The sequence below is a fragment of the Pelodiscus sinensis genome, chromosome 25 (assembly GCF_052426305.1).
Source record: "Pelodiscus sinensis isolate ZL-2025 chromosome 25, ASM5242630v1, whole genome shotgun sequence".
Taxonomy (NCBI): Eukaryota; Metazoa; Chordata; order Testudines; family Trionychidae; genus Pelodiscus; species Pelodiscus sinensis.
The window spans coordinates 1,009,679-1,033,033 of NC_143076.1; the positions used below are offsets into that span (position 1 = coordinate 1,009,679).

At 58.0% G+C, this 23,355-nt stretch overlaps 2 protein-coding genes and 1 non-coding gene across 6 annotated transcripts in view; 2 read left to right on the forward strand and 1 right to left on the reverse strand.

Moving 5' to 3' along the window:
* The window catches only part of LOC142826104 (uncharacterized), a 284,204-nt gene that overhangs the window by 227,982 nt on the left and 32,867 nt on the right, over nucleotides 1-23,355 (forward strand).
* LOC102461618 (zinc finger protein RFP-like) lies at nucleotides 762-10,229 on the forward strand. Of its 4 annotated transcripts, none has more exons than XM_089773374.1 (8): nucleotides 762-2,105; nucleotides 2,375-2,470; nucleotides 3,198-3,428; nucleotides 3,759-3,781; nucleotides 4,524-4,636; nucleotides 5,372-5,499; nucleotides 5,697-5,723; nucleotides 6,737-8,673. In XM_089773374.1, exons 1-8 carry the CDS (start codon nucleotides 1,689-1,691, stop codon nucleotides 7,013-7,015), a joined length of 1,314 nt encoding a protein of 437 aa, XP_089629500.1. In that variant the 5' UTR covers nucleotides 762-1,688; the 3' UTR covers nucleotides 7,016-8,673. The 4 variants fall into 4 exon arrangements, with proteins under 4 accessions (XP_089629500.1, XP_089629499.1, XP_089629501.1 ...); XM_089773373.1 differs by having other exon boundaries at nucleotides 763-2,105; nucleotides 5,372-5,514; XM_089773372.1 differs by lacking the exon at nucleotides 6,737-8,673 and adding an exon at nucleotides 8,928-10,229 and having other exon boundaries at nucleotides 781-2,105; nucleotides 5,372-5,392.
* TRNAL-UAA (transfer RNA leucine (anticodon UAA)) lies at nucleotides 10,216-10,297 on the reverse strand. The gene has a single exon. It is a non-coding gene; the product is annotated as a tRNA-Ser (tRNA).

The following is a 23,355-nucleotide window of genomic DNA, read 5'->3' on the forward strand; positions in this document are numbered from 1 at the left end:
GCTCCTAGGCCAAGTGCAGCCTGTAACCCCCGCGGGGGGACTCGCCTGCCCGGGGGGGCGGGGACAGACCCGCACTGGGGAGCCTGGCACAGCTGGGGGGGGGGTCCAGAGGGAAGAACTCACCAGTTGCCCCGCCCCCACCTTGTCAGTTTTATCCGGCCTCGGTGTCACGTGATCTCTACCCGCCCCAAGCTCCCCACGCTGCCCCGCAGCGATGTATCTGCCCCGCCCCCATCTGACACGTCACCTGCTCCGCCCGCCTCCACCCGCCCACTTCACCTCAGCGCCTCCGAGTCCTCCTGCCCCTCCCCCCGCGCGGCGCTGACCGGAAGCCGAACCAGGCGCGCGGCGAGTAACGGCCCCAACGGCTCCTTCAGAATTCGCGCCACAGAGTCAGACGCCCAGGCGGGCGGGGCAGGGAGCGGCGGGCGGGACGCACTGAAAACCCGGCCGGCGCGCGGCAGAAGAAGAAGGGGGGGAGGGGTCGGACCGCGCGTGCGCAGCGGGTCAGTGACTCCGGTCTGGGATCCACGCCCGGGCTTAGCTCTGACCCGGAGCTGCCTGGCCCCGCCCCCGCCTCGCGCGATTGGGCGCCCGGGCCGGGCGGCAGCGGCGAATGCAGGGGGCGGGGCCGGTACCGCGTGTCACGACGCGGGGGGTTCCGCACGTGCCGCGGAGCCGGAGCGGGGCCTTTCCCCGGGGTGAGAGCGGGGCGGGGCCCGTGGTCTGACGGGGGGGCCCAAAGCGGGTCACAGTCCGTGTCAGAAGGGGGCAGCTGGGGGGCACAGAGCGAGTCTGGTACCTGGGGGGCTGTGTCTGAGCAAGGGGGGCAGCCCCCTGGGGCCCATGGGCCTGAGCTTGTGGGGCCCGAGGGGAGGGGAACTCGAGGGCCTGGAGCAGGGTCTGTGGCCGCTCTGGGTCCTGCCCTGGGGTGGGGGGGCCCTTATCACCCCCATTCTCCACCCCCCCTGGGGCAGTAGAACACCCTGCTGGGGGGGGGGCCACCCCGACTTAGCTGCTGGGGGACACTGGCCCCCAAATGGGCCCTGGCTCTGCTGATGGTTAATGAGGGGGCGAGTCACGTGCCTCAGCAGCACCCCAGTATGATTGGGGGCAAAGGGGAACAGAATTTGATTGTGAAACATGAGGGGTTATAGGGGGGGATTAATCCCACTGCCCCTTCAGAGTCCCTCCCCAGGCCCCGCTCGCTGTAGGGGACACAGTCCTTCAGCTCCTGCCTACGCCTATAAACGGGAGCAGCGCCGGCTTCTGGGTGCCCTAAGAAACCCCTGGCCCTGTAGCATCAGAGAGACTAGCAAAAAATCTGGAGAGTGTCATGAGCCCACTGCCTCAGACAGCAAACCCAGAGCAGTGGGCGGTGCCCACGAAAACTCATTGATTTTTAAGCTTCTTTTAGTTACAGACTAACACAGCTCCCCCTTTTCACCAGGCAAGGTTCTGTGTGTCTGCCTGGGAGTTTTCTTAGGTAGCTTGGTGCTTATTTGGGGCATTTCTGGGGGTCTGACTTCTGTGGCGGTTTTTTAATTTCTGCATTTCCATCCAGCAAGTGTGATTGGCTCCGAGTTGTACAACCTGCTTAGAAAAAAATAAAACAGCTTGAACAGGCTACGCTGCTTCCTTTGATCGGGAAACAAAACCAACCCGCAGGGCGGGGTTGCAGAGAGGCCATGGCTTCCGGGAACCTGGCCAGGAGCTTCCAGGATGAGGTGACATGTCCCGTCTGCCTGGAGTATTTCACAGACCCGGTGTCTATTGAGTGTGGGCACAACTTCTGCCGGGCCTGCCTCAGTCGGTGCTGGGGGGAGTCGGAGCCCAACTTCTCCTGCCCCCAGTGCAGAGAGACCATCCTGCAGAGACACCTGCGGCCCAACTACCAGCTGGGGAACCTCATGGAGCTGGTGAAACGCCTGCAGCTCCCAGCGGGGCCAGTGCCCGAGGGGCAACCAGAGTGCGAGAGGCACCAGGAGGCCCTGAAGCTCTTCTGCCAGGAGGATCAAGCCCCCATCTGTGTGGTGTGCGACAGGTCCCGGGCTCACCGCGCGCACACGGTGGTGCCCATCGAGGAGGCTGCCCAAGAGTGCAAGGTAGGGACCAGACTTACAGGGGCAATTTCTCTGCAGTGCCAGAGCCCCCTGCATGTGTCTGACCTGCCCTGGGTAGAGCCAGGGGCCTGCCTGGGAACACAACCCAGCCACATGGAGCTGGGCCAGGCCCAGCAGCGCTGCTGGGCAGTTACCAAGGGCTGGAGAGGGGGGGACCTGCTCCCCCAGCCTCACTGCTCTGTGGCGCTGTTCTCGCTGGGCACGAGCCAATGGCTCCAAGCAGCCCCCAGAGCCGCTGTCTGTGTTTGCAGGAGCAAATCCTGAGCTGCCTGCAGCGTCTGCGGGAGAGGAGAGATGCGCTCTGGGGCCTGGAATCCGACTGGGCCGAGGAGAGCGAGAGGCTCCTGGTAAGTGCACGGCCCTGCCCAGCAGCTTTGCATGGTGGGGGAGGAGCAGTGACAGCATCAGGCGGGTCTCTGTGCTGGCTGGTGTTTGGGTCCTTCAGAAGGTTAAAGGGTTTCCAGGGTTAATGCAGGGACACAGCTCAGGGTCACTTCAGTGTGGGGCGGCCTCCGCTCACAGCTACCTGGCTATAAATCAAGAGTGACTCCACTGGGGTTCAGGTCAGGCTCCTCTGTTACCCTGGTGCTAGTTCCCACTGGAGTCGGTGGGGTTCGGGTCAGACTCTTGGGGGACGCTGGTGTTAGTTCCAACTGAGGTCAGTGAGTTCACCCCAGGCTGCCTGCAAGCAGCCTCTGGCTCTGCTTCTCTCCCGTGAGGGGCAGCGGTGAGGCCTGTCAAACTGCTGCATGTGCCCAGCTGTGGCAGGGTCAGGCTGAGGGGAGATCTGTGCTGACCCCCAGGTGTGAGTGTCAGACACCCCAGGGATGCCAGCGGCTGGTTTGGGCCCCATTTCCCAAGGCCCGGGCTGCACCTCAGTCTGTTGGTGCAGTGATGGGGGTTGGGGTGATTTTTGGTGACACTTTTGCCCTGGGACAAGCCCTGGGCGAGACCCAGCCAACCTGGCAAAGACACGGAGTGAAACGCTCTGCGCAGCCCGGACAAGGCCCTGCCACTTCGCACAGCCCCGCTCACCCGCGTCGCGTCCCGGCCCCGCCTGCTCTGCGCCCCCAGAGGCAGACGGACGTGGAGCGGCAGCTGGTGGGCTGGGAGTGCGAGCGGCTGCGGAAGTTCCTGGCAGAGCGAGAGCGCCTCCTGCTGGCCCGGCTGGGAGAGCTGGACAAGGAGATTGGGAGGAGAAGGGAGGAACACGCCACCCGCCTGGGCGAGGACATTTCCCGGCTCAGCGCCCTGATCTCGGAGCTGGAGGAGAAGTGTCGGCAGCCGGCGCTGGAATTGCTGCAGGTGAGACTGGGTCAGACATGCTCGGAGCCCAGTCACTGGGGGCTCACAGGGTAACTCGGGGTAGGGAGCAGGGCCCGGGGCAGCTGCAGGGCCAGGGCTGCAGAGATGCAGGAGTTTGGCCCATTAGGAAGGCTGGTGAAAAAGTGGACCTGGCCCCCCTGCAAAGCAGCTGATGTAAAAGGGGCTCGGCTCCCCCTAGCACAGCCCTTCAGTGGGTCTCCCACCTGGGGGAGCAGCCTGCGGAGTGGGGGAGCAGCGTGACCCCTCTGGGGCAGGGGGCCAGGCTGGGCCATGGGCACTGACTCTCTGCTCTGTCTCCTTCCCCTCTAGGGTGTGAGAAGCGCCGTGAGCAGGTACGTCCGGGCTCCATCTGCCCCTCACCCCCATCATGCTGGGAGCAGGCTCAGAGGACAGGCTGTGAATCCAGCCACAGCCCCTCACCATGGGCCTGTCTCACCCTCTGAACCCTGCCCCCTCTGTACCCACCGCCCGGGGTGCCACTGCCACTGTGCGAGTGTGAGGCACCCTGGGAGGGTACTGCCCCCAAAGTTCTGGGCTGGGGAACCCTCCCTGGGGGCTGCGCTGGCTCAGGGGAATATTAATAGAGCTGAGGCTGGTCACCCCAAGGGCCCAGCTGGGACCTGCCCCCAGCTTTGGCATAGCTCGTGGGGGGAAGGGGGAGCTGAGGGGAAAGAGCTGAATGTCCCAGGCTAGGCCTTGGGGGGAGTGTCCCCATCCCAGAGCCCCCACTCCATGGGGAGTGACCCGGCCCCTGGGGGCTGAGCGGAGAAGCTGAGGAGCAGCTGGGTCTGGAGAACGGGCCCCTCTCTCAGCCATGGGAGCGGCCCAGCCAGGCCTGTTTGGGGCACATGGGCTGGGCCGGGTGTGCGGGAGCTGGGCCTGGTGTTGCCTGGGCTGTTTTCCCTCTGGCTGGAGAGAGGCCCCAGGCCAGGCACGGCAGGAAAAACTCCCTGGGCAGCCGAGGTCAGGGCCCTGTGAGCTCTGCCTGTGGCCCAGCCCCCACCCGCTCCCCTGTCTGGCTTGGGGGGGGGAGAGCTGAGGTGGGAGACCAATAACACCCTCGTGTCTCTGCAGGGGCGAGGAGGCGACGTCGCCGCATCCTGCGCCCAAGTGCCCGGAGCTGGAGCGGAGAATCCGGGACTTCCCAGGAGAGAACAGTCTCCAGGGGGCCGTGACAGGATTCCTGGGTACGGGGCGGCGCTGCTGGGGGCTCCTCTTTCTCTATGCGGGTGTGGGGAGGGGCGTGGAAAGGCCCAGCTGGGTCCCTGAGGCCCCAGGGTCTGCTCCTGGGGGGCTGGCGGGTTCCTGAGCCTGGAGGCTGCTCTGAGCAGAACGGCAGGATCCCAGAGGGATGTGGATGGTGGAGAACAGGGGCAGGCGGTGAAGGTGCCTCCCCCTTTGCCCCAGTCCCTGCGGCCGCCCTCTCCTGCTGCCAAGCAAAGGGTCCCCCAGCCCAGCCTGCGCGGGCCGAGGGGCAGGGGGAGGTTTCTGGGGACGCTGGGAGCTTGTTGCTGTGGGAGATGTCACAGACTCGGGGCCTGAGTCCCAGCTCCCTGGACGTTTGTGGAGCCTCTCTGGCTGACACCAGCCGCGCGCCTGAGCCCGGTGTCTGAACCCCTTGGGCCAGACGCTCAGAGCTGGGCAGGTGCCCGGCAAGTCACACGGGCCTGGCGGGAGTTTCAGCAGCCCCAGAGCAGCTGGGCCCGTAACTCCCACTGGTGCCCATAGGAGTTGGGCACCTCCCCTGTTCTTGTGCGTGTGAAATCCCAGGGGCTGTGTGGCTGGGGGTGGAAACATCTGAGAGAAGCTGGTTCCGGGGCCTTGCTCCCCAGGGCCCCTCTGGCAGCGCGGGGCAGAGCTGGGCCGTGAGCCCTGGGCACGGCCCCCCCCCCCCCACTGATGGGTTTTCTCTTCCCCTCCAGGGGTGCTGGCTGCGGAGAGAGGTGAGGATCCCGGGTGCTGCCCTAGGACCGGGCACAGCAGCTGCTGGGAGCCTGTTCCCCCGCCCGGAGCAACCCCTGGGCTGGGCGGGCGCGCGAGGATCGGCGCGGTGCGGGGGGCACAGGCAAGGAGCGTGGGACAGAGCAGCCGAGGGGAGACAGAGGCTGTGGGACCCTGCTCTGTGGAGCCAGGGCAGAGCTGGGGGCGGCGGGAGGAGTTGGGACATCCCTGCTCCTGCTCCGGGGGCTCTGCGGTGGGAATTCTCACCTCTCTCTCTCTCTCTCTCTCTCTCTCTACTTGTTCCAGGACTCAGGCGAGCCCGAGGATTCGCAGGTAACTGGCCTTGCACTGGTGTCAGTGACTCCAGCTCCTGCCCTGGGGAGAGACTGGCTCACCCACCCTTTCCCCCTCCAGCACCATGCCTGTGCCCTAGGCCTGGGAGATGATCCCGGCCCTTGGGGGAGCAGTAACCCCAGATCCTCGGGCCCACCCCTGTGCAGAGACCCCAGAGGCAGGGGCTGGGAGCCAGGGGGCCTCACACACCCTGCTGGCAAAGCTGGAGCCCGGGGAGCAGCTGGGGGGTGTTATGGAGCCGGGTTGTGGCTCCAGATCTAAGGCCAGGAGACGCTTCCCACCTTAACCCTGCTCATCCCCCCCCCCCCCCCCTCACAGCCTGGGGCAGGAAACCACTTCCTGGCAGGGTCCTCTCAGCACGCTGCAGCCTGGGGAGAAAACTCCAGGAGTGTCCAGCCAGTGGGGCTGGGCCCAGGGCAAATCCAGGGTCTGGCTTTGGGCCCCAATTCCTGTTTAAACACAATGGCTATGTCAATACTGCATTGTTTTGTGCAAGAAATATGCAAATGAGGCAAAGCATGGAATATTGCCATGCCTCATTTGCATAATTAATTAGGCTCCATTTTTGCACCAGAGGTTTTTGTGCAAAAAGGCACCGTCTACACCGCTCCTTTTTGCACAAAAGTCTCTTGTACAGAAAGCGGCCGCTCATTAATTATGCAAACGAGGTGCAGCAATATTTCATGCTTCCACTTGATGGCTCCTGTGGTGTCTTCCAGCTCTATAATTCTATGACAGGGCAGGGATCACTAGATGATTCCCTCTGGCTGCTCCAGGCACTGCAGTGGCAGGAGGCAGGACACTGGGCAGAGGGACCGAGGTCTGGCCCAATATGGCTGTTTTGCATAAAAATTCATTATAAAAATAAAAAGTTGAAGAGAAACTCCCCCAGACACTGGCCTGTTGAGCTAGCGATGATGTTAACGCAATGCCCCTGGCAAATAGTGAATTTTCAAAGTCTTGGCCTCCTAGGAAATGTGTTTTTCTACCAGGTTCCTAGGCACAAAGCAGGGTGCTGGAGCGAAGTCACTGACAGTCCCACAGAGCCATGTTCTGGCTGCTGCTGTTTCTGTGCCACCATTCCCTCTACTGCTCCATCCCCAATGGCCCGGCCCTGGCACCTTCTCCTGCCCCCCGCCCCTCCCCCGAATGACCTTGTCCTGTCCCTTGAGGTTCCACCAGCTCTGGGCGATGGCAGCTCTGAGTGGGGAACCTTGCGGCTAAGGCAGGCCAGGCTGCCTCCTCCCCACATACGGAGCTTCCAGGGCTGAGCCCTGCTGGGGACAGTGACTGCAGCTCCAGCTGTCACTGACCCAAGCCAAAGGCTCAGTCTGGCCTGGGCAGCTCTGTCTCTGCATGGGAGAGAGGGGCAGGCAAACCGGGCCTGTGGGGCCAGCAAACCCCTGGGCCACCCGCCCTCTGTTCACCAGCACCCAGCAAACCCCTCCTCCCCAGCGCAGGGCGACTGGGACGGGTCAGTGCTTAACGTGTCACCGGAGAGGTGCCGGGCTCCAGCATTTTTGTTACTTTCCCAGCTGATGCAGCAAGAACACAAGGGCCGGGGCTGGGAACCGCCAGGCCCTGAGGTCTCAGAGGGGACCAAGTTAGTCTATTCTAAAAAACCCATGAGTGGTCCTGTAGCAGCTGAGAAACCCACAACAAATCTATTTGTTAGTCCAGCATTTCTCAAACTGTGGGTCCCGAGGCCCTGGGGGGTCACGAGCAACTTGGGGGGGGGGTCGCAGTATCACAAGTTTGAGAACCTGTTAGTCTGTGGGCGCTGCAGGACTTTGTAAGCCCGCTGGGGCTGGGAACTGATGAGCACAGAGGGGCCTAGCACAGATTTGGTGCTGAGGGTCCCTCCCCCAGGCAGGCCCAGCCCAGCCCTGCTGCTGCCTGTCACTCAGACACTAAAAGGGTCCCGACATTTCCTGACCTCACATGGCACCTCAGTGGTTTGTGCCCAGCTCCAGGCAGAACGGATCCCCAGGCAGCCCAACTCTGGGGGCCAGGCCCCCAGGCAGGGCAGGCGTGTCCCTGGCAATGTAGGTTGGAGCTGCCGCCTCCCCCACCTGGTTCCTCCCAAGCTGTTGGAAGGGCTCACTCAGGCCCTGATGACACACTAGTGCCGTGGTCACCAACCAGTAGGTCGCGAGCTACCGGTAGATCTCAGGGGCTCTAAGAGTAGCTCTTGAGCCCTCTCAACTGCGCACCTGCACAGTACATTTACATTAGATTTCCTCATGTAATGTAGGCGGGGCTTCAAGGAAGGGGCGGGGCAGTAGATCTTTGCCTGTTCTGAGACTTAAAAAGTGATCTTGGGTGTAAAAAGGTCGGAGACCACTGCACTAGTGGGTTGGCCGGAGCAGCCCCATTGACACTGGCACAGACAGCAGCTGGGAGAGCTCGGCTGGGCCCTGCTGTCACACCCACCCTGCGCGCTCAGGGGAAATTCAGGAGCCACCCAGCAGATTAGCAGAACGTTCATATGGCCACAGCCTGTGTTTCCTGGGTGTGCCTCAATGCACGTGATAAAATTTATTCCGCACATGGCTAGGAACAGCTGGAGGGAGCACTGGTGTACACCCCCCGCGGTCCTAGCGAAATCCCGGCTAGAACCTGCCCCTCCCTTCAGCCCCTCGGTTTTCATAGTGCCTGTTCCTCTTGCCCCCATGGCCTCCCTTCTGCTCCTCTAATCTTCCCCCACCCCCACTGACACCTTTCCACCTGCCCCATTGCTGCCAGCCCATCTGCTCCTCCTCAGTCTCTCATTTTTCACCCCTCCCCTGGTACCTCTCTAGGCCCCTGGCACCCACCCTTCCCTTCCCACCCACTGAGAATCAAACCTGTCACCGTCACCACCCCCATTTGTCCTGGTGCCTTCCCCATCCCTGTCCTCTGGCATTTTTCTCCCCCCCCCCACACGCTGCCCCTTGGTGCTTCCCCTTTCTCCTCCTGCCCCACCTCCCTCCCCTCACCCCTCCTGCCTGCCCCCTCCCCTCACACTCCCTCCACCTTCTGCCCCCTGGCCCTGCATCCCTCTAGCCCTTGGGACCAGCCCCTCTGGTCACTGCTCCTCTGCCTCCTTGAGGCCCCTCTCTGCTTTCACCTCTATCAGAATCACAGAACTGGCAGGGACCTCGAGAGTCATCGAGGCCCCTGGCTCTGTGACTCTCTCCCCAGTGGACGTGACGCTGGATCCAGACACGGCTCATTCCAAACTCGTCCTGTCTGAGGATCGGAAAAGTGTGAGACACGAAGACACGCGCCAGGATCTGCCCGACACCCCCGAGAGATTTGATAGTTACCCTGAAGTGCTGGGCGCCGAGGGGTTCGTGGGTGGGAGGCGTTACTGGGAGGTGGAGGTGGGAGACAAGACCGAGTGGACTGTGGGGGTCTGCAGGGAATCTGTGAGCAGGAAGGGGAAGTTCCCATTCTCACCTAAGAATGGATACTGGTTCATGTGGCTGAGGAACGGGGCATACAAGGCCGGCACCTCCCCCAGCACCCTCCTCCCCGTGAGCGCCAGGCCCAGCCGGGTGGGGGTTTTTCTGGACTACGAGGCGGGCGAGGTCTCGTTTTACAATGTGACTGACAGGTCCCATCTCTTCACCTTCACCGGCACCTTTTCTGGGACGCTGCACCCCTATTTCTACACTGGGGGCACCAACGTGACTCCCCTGACCATCTGCCCGGTGCCGGCCCAGGCCGGAGGGAATCCCTGCCCCTGACAGTGACCCTGTGGCACCGACAGGCCCCTCCCAGCACTTCTGTTCCTTTCCCCAGTGATGGGAGCCAGTTACTGCAGGTACCTGAACATTTTGTGCCAACCGGTCGCTGCCCCTTTCCCTTTGCAACTGGAGCCTCCAGTGGAAAACTGGACAACTGGCAGCCCAGCCCAGGCCGGGTGAATGGGACCCCCTGGCTGGAAAGAACCCAGGCTGCCTTTCCCCCCTTCCCCAGGTTTGCTCCACCCCAGCACAGGGTGAAACTGGTACGAAATGCGGCCAGACAGTGGGTGGGGTTTGCTGCCCCACCTGGCCCCCTCCCCTGCCCCAGGGGGAGCAGATGGTGGGGGAGGGAGAAGGGGATTTTCACTCCTGTCAGAATTTTTTAACGCTGTGACATCTCAATGTCAAATATGATGGAAAAAAATGGATGCTAATTAGAAACTGTTGTAACAAGGTGTCTGTGCAGGAACCTTTCCCTTTACAGTTCACCAGCTTTTTATTAAACTATTGTTAGAAATGGAATGATTGACCTTTATTCTTCCCTCACGTCGATATCGACGTTTGACGTGTTTACATTTGTATACATCGTGTGTATTTCAGCTGCAGCACTTCAAGCAATCCAAAACATTTCTCCAACCTCAATTCATTATGGCATTGTCAGACTGTTCAGTGACAATGTCCATGTGTCATAACCAGCACGGCCACACACATTGGAAGGGGTATGGCCAACACACAGGCCTCGCTGTGAGCAGGATTTGAACCTGCACAGGGAAACCCTATTGGATTTCGAGTCCAACGCCTTAACCACTCGGCCATCACAGCTGCATGTACTGGGGGGACCAGGGAAACTGGTAAATAATTCCAGTGCACAGTCCTAACATCACCTGCTGTAGAATTCACACAGCAAACCATTTCAACAGCTGTGCAGAGGAGTCCTGGCTGTTCTCGTCTTAGGCTGCCTTGGAGGTGAGTTCTGCTTCAAGGTCTTTGTGACGGCGCGTTGGGGGTTCCCTGTCTTCTGCACCCCGAAATGGCACAAACAGACTGCACCAGCTAGTGGAATTGAGGGTGGTTTATTGCTTCTCCAGCACAGCGCAGCACAGATGTAATCTGGTTACAGGAACTGGGCTAGGATGCCTCAGGCCCCCTTGAGATGGGGGAGACTGGGCCCCTAAACTCCAGCCCCTTCCCCTAGGCTCTCCTCCATGCCCTCCGACAGCCAGCAACCAACTCACTAACTTCCAGCCCTGCCCCCCAGCCAGGGCAGCATTCCACCTTCCTTTGTTCCTCTCCATGGGGGGTATCTGGCCCCTGGCTCAACAAGTTTGGCATTACCTCTGCCTAGCGAGGTTTTCCCTGCTGGGTCTTGCTCCAGACAGCAGGGGTCACCACAGCCCAGCAAGTACCCCCACTACGTCACAGTTCTCCCCCCTCCGAGAGCGAACTGAGCAGGGTCGCTCCGCTTGTGACCTAGGGAAGTTCGGGTCCTCTGCGTGGGAACCCGCCCTGGGGCCATGGGTGCTCCCCTTGACTCGAGCCGGCCGTGGCGAGGCCCCACATGAGCTGGCTTCCCTCCGTCCACTCGCCACCCCACTCCAGGGCGACTGGCCCAGGCCTGTCCTCGGGGGTCACACCCACCCTTCCGCTGGCCTTGATCTCTGGCCGGGGTCTCTCGGGCCGGGGCCATGAGCCCAGTGAGCCTTCTCTGGACAGCCAGGGCGGCTTCCACCCCTGAAGCTCCATCCAGGGAGGTCTTCCCCTCCCATAACTCTCTCAGCAAGCCCAGAGGGTCTATCTGGGGTAGAGACCCCCAAGCCGCTTTCCTCCTGTCTTGGGCCTTCCCGCCCCTCTGGCAGGAGTCGCAGGACCGGCAGTACCGCTGCACGGCTGTAAAGATTCCCGGCCAATAGAAGTGCTGGAGCAGCCTCAGCCGGGTGCTCCGGATCCCCCGGTGGCCCCCAACGGGGACATCGTGGGCCAAATACAGCAGCTTGAGGCGATACTTTCGGGGGACGACCAGCTGCCGCTGGACCCCCCATGCTCTCGCCTTCGTGGGGGGAAGCCATTCACGGAACAGGAGTCCACGCCCCCGCAGGAATCTCTCCTGGCCACCTCTCCCCCGGGGCCGAGCTGCACGGAGGCCAGCCTGGTCCCTCAGCCTCTGCAAGGAGGGGTCTGCCTGCACCTCAGCCTGGAATTCAGCTGCTGAGGCAGGGATCGGGACCTGTTCCCCACCTTTGCCTAGGTCCGGAGTCCCAGCCTGGCTGGACCCCGTGTCCACTGGGATGGGACCCTGAGGACGCTGCCCGGAGTCCTTCCCTGGACCCAGGTTGTCAGCCCCCCGCTGGCTCTGGCTCCGGGCGGTGACTAGAGCCCGCTGGGATTCATGGGGCCACTCCTCTAGGTCATTCCCCATCAGCACCTCGGTGGGCAAGTGCGGGTGCACCCCCACTTCCTTGAGGCCCTCCTTGGCCCCCCATTTCAGATGCACCCTGGCTACAGGCACCTTAAACGGGGACCCGTCTATGCCCTTCAGGGTCAGCTGCGCGTGGGGTAGTATCCGCTCCGAGGCCACTATGTCGGATCGGGCCAGAGTCACCTCCGCCCCCGTGTCCCAGAAGCCCGTCACCTTCCTACCATCCACCTCCAGGGGTATGAGGCACTCGCTCCGCAGGGGCCGCCCTGCCCCCACCCGGTACACGGAGAAATCCGCCTCCCGAGGGTCAGACCTCCCAGGGGAGGTGCACTGAGCATCCTTCCCCTCTCTCTGAGCTGAGGTTTGCCTGCCAGCCCCTGCCTCTGGGGCAGCCTGCCCTTCCTCCCGCCCCAGCCAGTTAACCCTGGAAAGTCCCCGGTCCTGGGACCTGGTGCACTGAGCCCTCTTGTGGCCTTTTTGCCCACAGCGATGGCAAGTTAGGCTTTAGGCTGTCTCTGTCCAGGCCCTGGCTGGTTCTCTGGGGCGCAGACGACCTGTTCCTTGGTCTCGCCCCGTAGTTGACTCCCTCCGTCGCTCAGCCGAGATCCGGTCTCTGCGCGATTCCCTTTCTCTCCGGGACTCCCGTTCACACCCGGACCGGCTCTCCGTGAACTCATCCGCCAGTCTCCCGGCCTCCCGGGGGTTCTCTGGTCTCCGGTCCTTGAGCCACAGCCTCAGTTTGGGTGGGCACGCTTCATAGAACTGCTCCATCATGACCAGCTTGAGCAGCTCCCCTGCGGTCTGGGCTCCGACTCCAGACACCCACTTGCGGCAGTATTGCGCCAGGCGGGCAGCCAGGTCCACATAGGTCTCCCGTGGCCCTTTCTGTACCCCCCGGAACTTCTTCCTGTACATCTCGGGGGTCAGCCCGAACTTGTGCAGCAGGGCCTCCTTGACTCGGTTGTAATCCCCTGGCTGTAGGTCCTCCAGCTGACTGAGCACTCCGGCCGCCTCCTGGTTCAGTGCGGGGATGAGCTCCTGCAGCCAGTCAGCTGGGGGAACCCGTTGCAGTCCACAGGCCCTCTCAAAGGCACTGAGGAACCCGTCTATGTCGCCGATGTCCTTCAATTGGGCCACCACGAGCCTCTCCAAGCGTCTGGCAGTCCTGGGACCTTGGGGCCCATCCGCACTTGGTGCAGCCGGTGCCCTGCTGGTTCTCCGCTCTGCCATGGCCAGCTCATGCTGCCGCTGCCTCTCTCGATCTTGGCGATCCCTTTCTCGGTCCTGGCGGTCCCTCTCTCGGTCCTCTACTTCCAATTCCTTGATCCACAGCTGGATCTCCAGCCGCCGCAGCTCTGCTTGGCTGGCCCCTGCCCTAGATGGGCTGCAGCTTGCAGGCCTCCTGGGGGAAGCTGTCTCATCTCTCCGGTGAGTTCCAGCACTCCTCCCCCTCTCTGAGCCTGACACACTCTCAGGGGGGGTCTGGCTGCTTCCCCTGGGGACAAGATCCTGGCCCTGTGGCTGGTCGTTCTCTTCTAGCTGAGCAATCAGCTGGGCCTTGGTTGCTTTCTGCACAGGCAAGCCCCTCTCTCTGCACAGCCCCACCAGCTCTGTCTTCAAGAGTCGGGCGTAGGCCATCTGCCCGCTGGTCCCCTTGGTGCCGACTCACCAGTCTAGTGCTGCAGCGCCCCACGATTCCCAGGAACCGCTTCGCTCTGTCTCCAGCACGCCTGGCTCCAGGGCTCTTGCTTCTACTGCGCCTTGTCGCTTGCCGCTGGAAGCTCCATCCACGGGGTGCAGTGCATCCCACCCCTGACACCAGTGTGACGGCGCGTTGGGGGTTCCCCGTCTCCTGCACCCCGAAATGGCACAAAAAGACTGCACCAGCTAGTGGAATTGAGGGTGGTTTATTGCTTCTCCAGCACAGCGCAGCACAGATGTAATCTGGTTACAGGAACTGGGCTAGGATGCCTCAGGCCCCCTTGAGATGGGGGAGACTGGGCCCCTAAACTCCAGCCCCTTCCCCTAGGCTCTCCTCCATGCCCTCCGACAGCCAGCAACCAACTCACTAACTTCCAGCCCTGCCCCCCAGCCAGGGCAGCATTCCACCTTCCTTTGTTCCTCTCCATGGGGGGTGTCTGGCCCCTGGCTCAACAAGTTTGGCATTACCTCTGCCTAGCGAGGTTTTCCCTGCTGGGTCTTGCTCCAGACAGCAGGGGTCACCACAGCCCAGCAAGTACCCCCACTACGTCACAGTCTTCTCTCCTCTTCCTTTCCCTTCTCTTCTCCCCTTTTCCTTCTTCTTGCTGGTCTCCTTCTTGGACCCCAGTTTATATAGAGAAACTCAATACTGCTTAGTTCTTCCTTAACCAATTATTTTAGTATAATTTCACTAACCAAACATAACATACTGTAACAGAATGACCTAACCAATCATACCCCACCGCCTTAGCTGATTTACACCTAGCAAAATCAATTATACAGCAGACAGAAACAGATCCAAACCAGACAGTGATCACACAGACAAACAACAGGAACGTGAGGACAAGAATCATAGAATGCCCATTGCACAACCACAACTATTGGTAAGCAGTCTTTTGCCAGACAAAATGCTGTTAAGTTTTCTCTACTCACTGTGAGATCTGTTTCCTGCCTGGTGACAGTGGGTGCCACTAGGATAAGTGACCCCCCCTCCAGCCTTGTGTAGCACTATTTAAATGACATATAGCTGGAATATGAGCATGTGACCCTAGGCTTTACAACTAATTGCTGCTGCTCTTCAGTCTGGCTGCAGAAGAAGGCTTCAGTTTAGACCTACTGAATACCTACAGGCCTTCCAATAGGGTTACAGAAAAACCACATTGCTACATAGGACCTTTACAAGCCAAAGATAGCAGGATCCACAAGCACAGACAAATGGAGGTAAATACAACTGCGAAGGGATTCACACCCTTCATCTTTTGATCCAAAATCAGACACCTTATTCTTTAGGGCACACACTCTTGTGTCGGCTACGATTGGACTCCCTGAAATGTGTAAGTAGGGAGTAGTCTCCCTAGTCCATCAGGTTTTATTTTCCTTGTTTGGTGGTTTAGAAATCACGTCTGAGCTGGTGAATTATTCTTATTGTGTGTAACTAAGGATTGCAGATCAGGGATTTTTCCTGAACCTATGTTACCACCTAGGCTATCTCCATACTGCACCTCTCTTCTGCAAAAGTTCATACAAATGAAGTACTGATTAGCATATTGCCATGCTCATTTACATAATTAATTGGGGACTGTTTTTGCACAAGAGGCTTTTGTGCAAAGAGGATCTGTGTAGACTAGGGCTCTTCCTGCTTCCCCTGGCTCCATCCTGGCCCTGGGCCTCTTCCACGGGGCCAGGGAAATGCAGGGGGCCATTTCAGAGTCTGGTTGGGGGCAGTGACCTGTCCATCACGTGATGGGAGAGGGGAGAGTGGCGGCTTCTACTAGCGCTGGTACTTAAATAAAAACAAAAAATAAACAAGCAGCTGGGATGGGGCAGCTGGAGGGGCTGGGAGAGCAGAGGCAGCTGGAGAGCTGAGAGCCCCAGGTGCCCACCAAAAACATCAGCTGTTTGTCCCATGCTGCAAGGGGCAGCACTCAGGGCTCTGAACTTTGCAACCTGAGTTCTATTGTCAGTGGGATTTTCCTAGGCTGGTTGTTGCAAAACCCTCCTGCTTTAGATTTCTTGTCCTCAGGCTGGTGAGAAGAGATTTTTGTGCCTTCTTCTGGATGTCTGGTGCCCACTGGCGCTCGGTCTCTCATCCGGCTGGCTCAGATGAGCTGGGGCCATGAAACCTACAAGCCTGGCTAGAGATGCAGGGGGCTGAGTTTGTGTTTCTTGCTGCTTCCCCTGATGCCCTCAGGTCTGATCCCAGCAGCTGCCAGGCTCTGCCTATTGCCCCCTGGCCTCTGCTCACCCATCCATTGGGTGTGGAGCTATTGCCTTGGGATCTGTCTGGGAGAGCGAGCAGCACAAGTGAGGGGCTGGCCCAAGATTCACTCAATCCATTTTTTTTTTTTTTATTATTTTTTTTTGTGGATCTGCCCCTCTTGCACCCCTAGTGACATTGAAACAAAAAAAGACACAGGAGAAGAACCCAGGTATTTTACTTTTGCTGTGACATGAATGGATCTAGCTCAGGGGTCCTTCTGCATGGGAAGCACCTCTGTGCTCCCGGGTTCTTCTGCCCCCTCGCCTGTGATGCCATCCACTTGGGGGAGCACTTGCCCTGACACTTGTAGATGGGCCAACATGGACAAACCAGTGGCACTCAGGCACCCTTCAATAGCTCAGCTGGTAGAACAGCAGACTGTAGTGTGTGCTTAGCAAGTTATCCATAGGTTGCACTGCAATTGACAAAAAGATTGTGGGTACGAGTTACCAATCGCATATCTTGGGCTGTATAGGCCTTGAGACCCCTCCCAGACTGATGGGGAATGGCTGCACTTTGGAATTGAAAGGTGTCGTCTGGGACCATAAATTAGAACAGTTTTGGAGACACTTTTCTTTTTTCAGAAGAGGCTTTTCTGACATTTGGCCCATCTACACGGGCCCAAATGTGGGGAAAACCTCCTCTTTGGTAAGAGCCCTCATTCCTAATAAAATGAGGAGTACAGGCCTTCCAAAAGAACAGAGTTTTTCCCAGATACAAAAGGGAAGATGGGCAACACGACGCTGGAAGCAAAATGGACCAAGGTTCAACTCTTTCTGTGCCACTTGGCCTTAGATCCTGGCCACCCAGCATTCACTCTGATGAGGCCATAATCTGTGAAGGGGAAATTTTGACTGATAGTCTCCTCTGTGCTGGAATCCCAACTCCCACAGGGTTCACTGGAAGGGGACAGCCCAGTAGGGACTGAAAACCACTGCTCTGGGTGACATTTGAATTCACAACCTCAGCATGTCTCCTATGTGCACTGCCTTTTAAGTACTGCGTGCTGATCCATTGCGCCATTGGAACAGATGTTTGAGAGTTTTCTCCGAAGTCCTTACATTGAGAAAGTGAAGAAGCACAAAGTAGAACTGAGTGAGAGAGGCAAGAAGATCAATATTAAAGGATTTACACAAACCAACATTTCCCCAGTAGGACCCACTGAGATTTGAACTCAGCTTGTAGAATTCAAACTCCTGAACCCTGCCCCTTACACTATGGGACCAACACACCACTGTGTGCTTGAGGTTCTCAGCTGGTACTCTACTGTCCTTGCTTTTTCCATTCAGCTGCTTCACCCTTCCAGACCCTGCTCCATTTGTATGCAGCCTCATGGGAATGAGCTGGCTCCCTCTCTGCAGAAGAAGGAGAAATATTGCCCTGTCCCTCCTACTTAGCTGGCAGGCCCCAGATAAGGTCACATGAGATTATCCAAATACATCCCCATAGCCACTGTTCCATATCTAGGGCCAGCAGTGGGTGGGCATTAATCAAGGAGGCAACAACTCACAGGAAGAAGTCAGGGAGAGAGACAGGGCTAATGAGATGATCTTGATTTGTCTTTGCCAAGCTGTGGCCATAACCAGCAAGATTTCACAGCTGTAGTGGAAAAGGCTTCATGCCTGGTCCCTGCTTGTGGCCAATGGGAACTGCCTGCTTGAAGCCCTGGCACCTCCCCGCGAGCTCTTACTCACCCAGGCATACAACCTGTGTTGCCCATGCAGGGAAGGAGCTGCCTGAGAGTTGTGCTCTGCAGGTCTCCCAGTCAGAGCCTGCCTCTGGCACCCCCCTTCCCTCAACCCATTGGCACTCTCTGTGATAGAAAAGGGCAAAGACCAGGCAGGTTTCATGACAAGGCTGGTTTCCCTGACAGGGAATCGAACCCAGGCCGCAGCAGGCCCTGCAAGCCCAGGGGGGGCCTCTATATGGGGTAGGAGCCCCCAAGCAGCTTTCCTCCCGTCTTCAGCTTTCCCGCCCCTCTGGCAGGAGTCACAGGACCGGCAGTACTGCTGCACGGCCACAAATATCCCTGGCCAGTAGAAGTGTTGGAGCAGCCTCAGCCGGGTGCTCCGGATCCCCCGGTGGCCCCCAAAGAGGACGTTGTGGGCCAAATACAGCAGCTTGAGGCAATACTTTCAGGGGACTACCAGCTGCCACTGGACCCCCCATGCCCTCACCTTCCTGGGGGGAAGCCATTCCTGGAACAGGAATCCCCACTCCCACAGGAATCTCTCTTGGCCACCTCTCCCCAGGGGCTGAGCTGCATGGAGGCCAGCCTGGTCCCTCAGCCTCTGCAAGGAGGGGTCTGCCTGCACCTCAGCCTGGAATTCAGCCACTGGGGCAGGGATCGGGACCTGTTCCCCACCTTTGCCTAGGTCCAGAGTCCCAGCTTGGCTGGACCCTGTGTCCACTGTGATGGGACCCTGCTGGGAGTCCTCCCCTGGATCCAGGTTGGCAGCCCCCCACTGGGATTCATGGGGTCACTCCTCTAGGTCATTCCCCATCAGCTCTTCAGTGAGCAAGTGCAGGTGCACTCCCACTTCCTTGAAACCTTCCTTGGCCCCCCATTTCAGATGCACCCTGGCTACAGGCACCTTAAATGGGGACCCATCTATGCCCTTCAGGATCAGTTCAGTGGGGGGTAGTACCATGTCTGGGGCCACTATGTCGGACCGGGCCAGCGTCACCTCCGCCCCCGTGTCCCAGAAACCTGTCACCAACTTGCTGCCCACCTGCAGGGGTATGAGGTATTCGCTCCGCAGGGGCCGTCCTGTCCCCACCCGGTACATGGAGAAATCCGCCTCCTGAGGATCAGACCTCCCAGGGGAGGTGCACTGAGCATCCTTCCCCTCTCTGAGCTGAGGTTTGCCTGCCGGCCCCTGCCTCTGGGGCAGCCTGTCCTTCCTCCACCTCTGTCCAGGCCCTGACTGGTTTTCTGGGGCATCGATGACTGGTCCTGGTCCCTGCCTCGGAGGTGCCTCTCTCCATCGCTCAGCCGAGAACCGGTCTCTGCGCAATTCCCTTTCACTCCGGGACTCCTGTTCACACCTGGACCGGCTCTCTGTGAACTCATCCGCCAGCCTCCTGAGGGTTCTCTGGTCTTTGGTCCTTGAGCCATAGCCTCAGTCTGGGTGTGCATGCTTCATAGAACTGCTCCGTCATGACCAGCTTGAGCAGCTCCTCTGCGATCTGAGCTCCGACTCCAGACACCCACTTGCGGCAGTATTGCGCCAGGTGGGAGGCCAGGTCCACATAGGTCTCCCGTGGCTCCTTCTGCACCCCCTGGAACTTCTTCCTGTACATCTCGGGGATCAGCCTGAACTTGTGCAGCAGGGCCTCCTTAACTCGGTTGTAATCCCCTGGCTGTAGGTCCTGCAGCTGACCGAGCACTCCGGCAGCCTCCTGGTTCAGTGCGGGGATGACCTCCTGCAGCCAGTCAGCTGGGGGGACCCGTTGAAGTCCACAGGCCATCTAAAAGGAGCTGAGGAACCCGTCTATGTCTCCCATATCCTTCAATTACGCCACCACGAGCCTCTCCAAGCATCTGGCAGCCCTGGGACCTTGGGGCCCATCCGCACTCAGCGCGGTCGGGGCCCCACCGGTTCTCCGCTCTGCCATGGCCAACTCATGCTGTCACTGCCTCTCTTGGTCCTGGCAGTCCCTTTCTCGATCTTGGCTCTCCTTCTCTCGGTCCTCTACTTCCAATTCCTTCATCTGCAGCTGGATCTCCAGTCGCCTCAGCTCTGCTGGGATGCACCCTGCCCTATGTAGACTACGGCTTGCAGGGCTTCCCTGGGAAGCTGTCCCATCTCTCTGGCGGGCTCCAGTGCTCCGCCCCCTCTCTGAGCCTGAGATGCTTCCAGGTGGGGTCTGGCTGCTTCCCACAGGCACAAGAGCCTGGCCCTGTGACTGGTCATTCTCCTCCAGCCTGGCAATCAGCTGGGCCATGGTTGCTTTCTGCACAGGCAGTCAGTCCCCTCTCTCCGCACAGCTTCACCAGCTCTGCCTTCAAGAGTTGGGCATAGGCCATCTCCCTGCTGGTCCCCTCAGTGCAGACTCACTAGTCTAGTGCTGCAGTGCCGCACGATTCTCAGGAACTGCTTTGCTCTGTCTCCAGCATGCCTGGCTCCAGGGCTCTTGCTTCTATTGCGCCTTGTCGCTTGCCACTGGAAGCTCCATCCACAGGGTGCAGGGCATCCCACTTCTAACACCAGTGTGATGATGCATTGAGGTTTTCCCATCTCCTGCACCCCTGTAGTGGCACGAACAGACTCCACCAGCCAGTAGAATAGAGGGAGTTTATTGCTCCTCAAGGATACAGCACAGCACAGGTGTAATCTGGTTACAGGAACTGAGGCTAGGGTGCCTCAGTCCCCCTTGAGATGGGGGAGACTGGGCCCCTAAATTCCAGCCCCTTTCACTAGGCTGTCTCCTCCATGATCCCAGACAGAAACTAACTAACTCTCTTCTAGCCCTCACCCCCAGCCAGGGGCGGCATTCCACCTTCCTTTGTTTCTCTCCCTGGGGGGTAGCTGGTCGGACAGGTTGAAAGACCCTTTTTGCATAATGACTCACCCCCTGCCCTGCTGGGCCATGCTACAGACAGCAGCCAGTGGAGGTCACCCACAGCCCACTACCCAGCATAGCAACCAGCAAGGTACCCCCATTACATCACAGAAGTATCGGCCTTAGAAAGCTGCAGACAGTTGCCACAGTAGTTCAGTTGGGAGAGTGTTAGACTGAAGATTTGAAGGGTCCTGGTTCAGTCCCTGGCTTTGGCAGAAGCCTTTCTCGAGATGGCTTAGTCTATTTTGGCATCTCTCCATCTCTGGTAAGCAAACATCTGGGCTATGTCTACACAAGTTTTGCGCAAGAACACGTCCACACTGCCATGTGTGAGCTGTGCTTTTGTGCAAGAGCATCCATGGCGGTGTGGATGCTCTCTTGTGCAAGAACTTTCCAATGGCCATTTTAGCCATAGGGCTTTCTTGCACAAGAAACCCCTCCCGAGCCTCCACACTGCCCATTTGTGCAAGAGGGTTTACACCTGTTAAAAAAAGAGCATAGCTCTTGCACAAGAAGCCCTCTCTTACCACACAGTACAATAAATCTTCTTGTGCAAGAGAAGGCGGGCAGCATGGACACTCTGCGGATTCTTGCACAAGAACAGCCATACTCATACAAGAACCCAAAAGTATAGACATAGCTCTGCAGTCAAGTTCAAAGGCTGTATCAAGAGGCCGGGAATGACATCAAAAAGACGATGATATTTCAGGGTTAGAAAATGGAGAGGGGATTTTATGCCACCTCAGAGATTGTTGACACAGTAGAACAGGGCTCTTGGCTTCAGCTACTCCCAGCTGTCGTGGAATAAACACACGCTAGCTTTAGGGTTCAAGACAGACAAAACCACCTTAAAAATCCAGCTGGGGGGGGGGGTTGTCACAGATGGCAGGGAGTCACCCCTTACCAATACAAGCCCCTTCCTCACACTCAAATGTCTGTGATATTTATACCTTCTTACAAAGTCACAGTGGAAATTTACAGAGAAAAGAGGAAGTAAGGCACTTTATCCTTAAATGGTAATTTCTGCTTGACCCGATAAACAAACAAAAAAATCGCACTGCTTGCAATTTGTTAACAGCATTGTGGTTTCTTGCTCAACTTGCTTAGGAAGCTCGCTTCTGACGCAGGATGCACTGCGTACGGTTCAGTCTTTGGCCAGGCTAGTGAGGCCTACCTCCACAGTATGTATTGAACATAAATATTTTACTTAATTTTAAATAAAGTTTGATCAACTAACATGAGAAAGTTAAAAGGTTTAATCTCTTTAATAATTCAAATGCAACTGCCCAGATGCAGTCCTAGCAAAATGGCTTGACTAATTATGTCATTAATAGTGAGTTTCTATTAGCAACAGTAATCTACAGAAGAGGGCAGGGCTGTGATTAGCTGGGCCGGGCCAGGCCTGAGCACCGCTGAGGGAATCCACTCAGGGCAAATTGCTCAAAACCAGGACTGCTTACAGCCCTTGACTGGAGACTTTTCCAAAATAGGCCACAAACCAGTCACACTGAGCACTTCAGCTGCCAATCCAGCCTGCAGGAAGCCTCATGAGGAAAACCCCTCAAATACCCCAGCACTTCCTAAGACACAATCAGCCCTAGGCTTACACACAGGTGAGGGGTTATAGAGCCCAATCTATCCAACCCAGAACAGATCCACCGGGTTCAAAAGAACCAGCCATGAATCCCTGGTCAATTTATACTTTAGATCTTACCCACAAGATCACAGTGGACCAATCCTTTGGAATCTAAAGGTTTATTAATAAAAGAAAGAAAAGGTTGAGAGTAAGGCTGTTAAGGAGAATACATTGCATACATCAATCAGCAAATTTCTGATGCAGGATCTTAGCAGAGATGTTACAAACTGCTAGCATAAAAGTCTTTGGTGTACATTGTATGTCAGGATGGGTCAGCAATCCTTCCCGCGTCTCTGTCCTTAGCAAGGCTGCATCTGGGATAAGTAGCAAGACTGAAGACAAGATGGAGCCCCCCCTCATGACATTTGATATTCATTTCTGGGTCTCCCAAGCTGGAGCTAGTTACATAGTCAAGTGACCTGTTTCATATGTCAGCAGCCATTGTGCCCTGGCTGCTTTGCAGCTTTCCACATGCATTCTTCAGGTGTGTATTTGCCACCCTGAGAACCACTGTCCTTGGAGCCATACGGATTAGCATAGTAACTCATTGGAGATTCCTTCCTCATGACAGGCAGTCCATACACAGCATCAGCAGAGCCCATAGTCATAACTCCCCATACAAACTCCAAACAAGTACATGAATACCACACATAGAATCAGCACAATATCACCTTGCATTTGACACCTCACATGGCCCACACTGTACCAAATTTGGGGCAAACAGTTTCCTATGAGCACAGCAATGATCTTAAGGTGAGTATGCTCACCTTAAAATCCAATAACATGACAGGGGCATCAAGAAAGGGTTGGAGTCTTGAAGAAGGATCTGGGATGCAGAAGCAGGCAGGTGTCTGTCCTGGGGGAATGAGCAATGTGTGGCCAGGAGAGAGGGTGCAAGAAAAAAGGAGGGTGTCAGTGCAAGCTGGGGGTGCTGGCTGCCAGGGGAAAGGGAATTGAGGAGATTGGGAGAGAGTGTCTGGGAAGGACAGCAAATATTACCTGGCTTTGGGATCCCTTGCAGCAACATCTCCAGCCACACTGTCTTGGTCACCGCAGAGAGAGGCTCTACTGCTGCAGCAGCAGCCACACAGACTAGGACCAGCCCCGGACACCAGAGGCACCACTACTGCTCCCATTCAGTCCAGGCCTGGAGGTGTTCCTACTGCAGCCATGCACCCCTGACATGGCCATGTGGCCCTGGAGGCCAGCAGTGCCTCTAGTGCTGGCCTCAGGTTGTGTGGCAAAGACTCAGCCTAGCATTGCCTCCTCTATAGTGGCTACAAACCATGAAGAGGGGATGG

Coding starts and splice junctions, on each gene's coding strand:
- LOC102461618 (XM_089773372.1), top strand. CDS start 1,689: ATGGCTTCCGGGAACCTGGCCAGGAGCTTCCAGGATGAGGTGACATGT. Junction 3,429..3,758: donor CGGCGCTGGAATTGCTGCAG/GTGAGACTGGGT, acceptor CTTCCCCTCTAG/GGTGTGAGAAGCGCCGTGAG. Junction 3,782..4,523: donor GTGAGAAGCGCCGTGAGCAG/GTACGTCCGGGC, acceptor GTGTCTCTGCAG/GGGCGAGGAGGCGACGTCGC.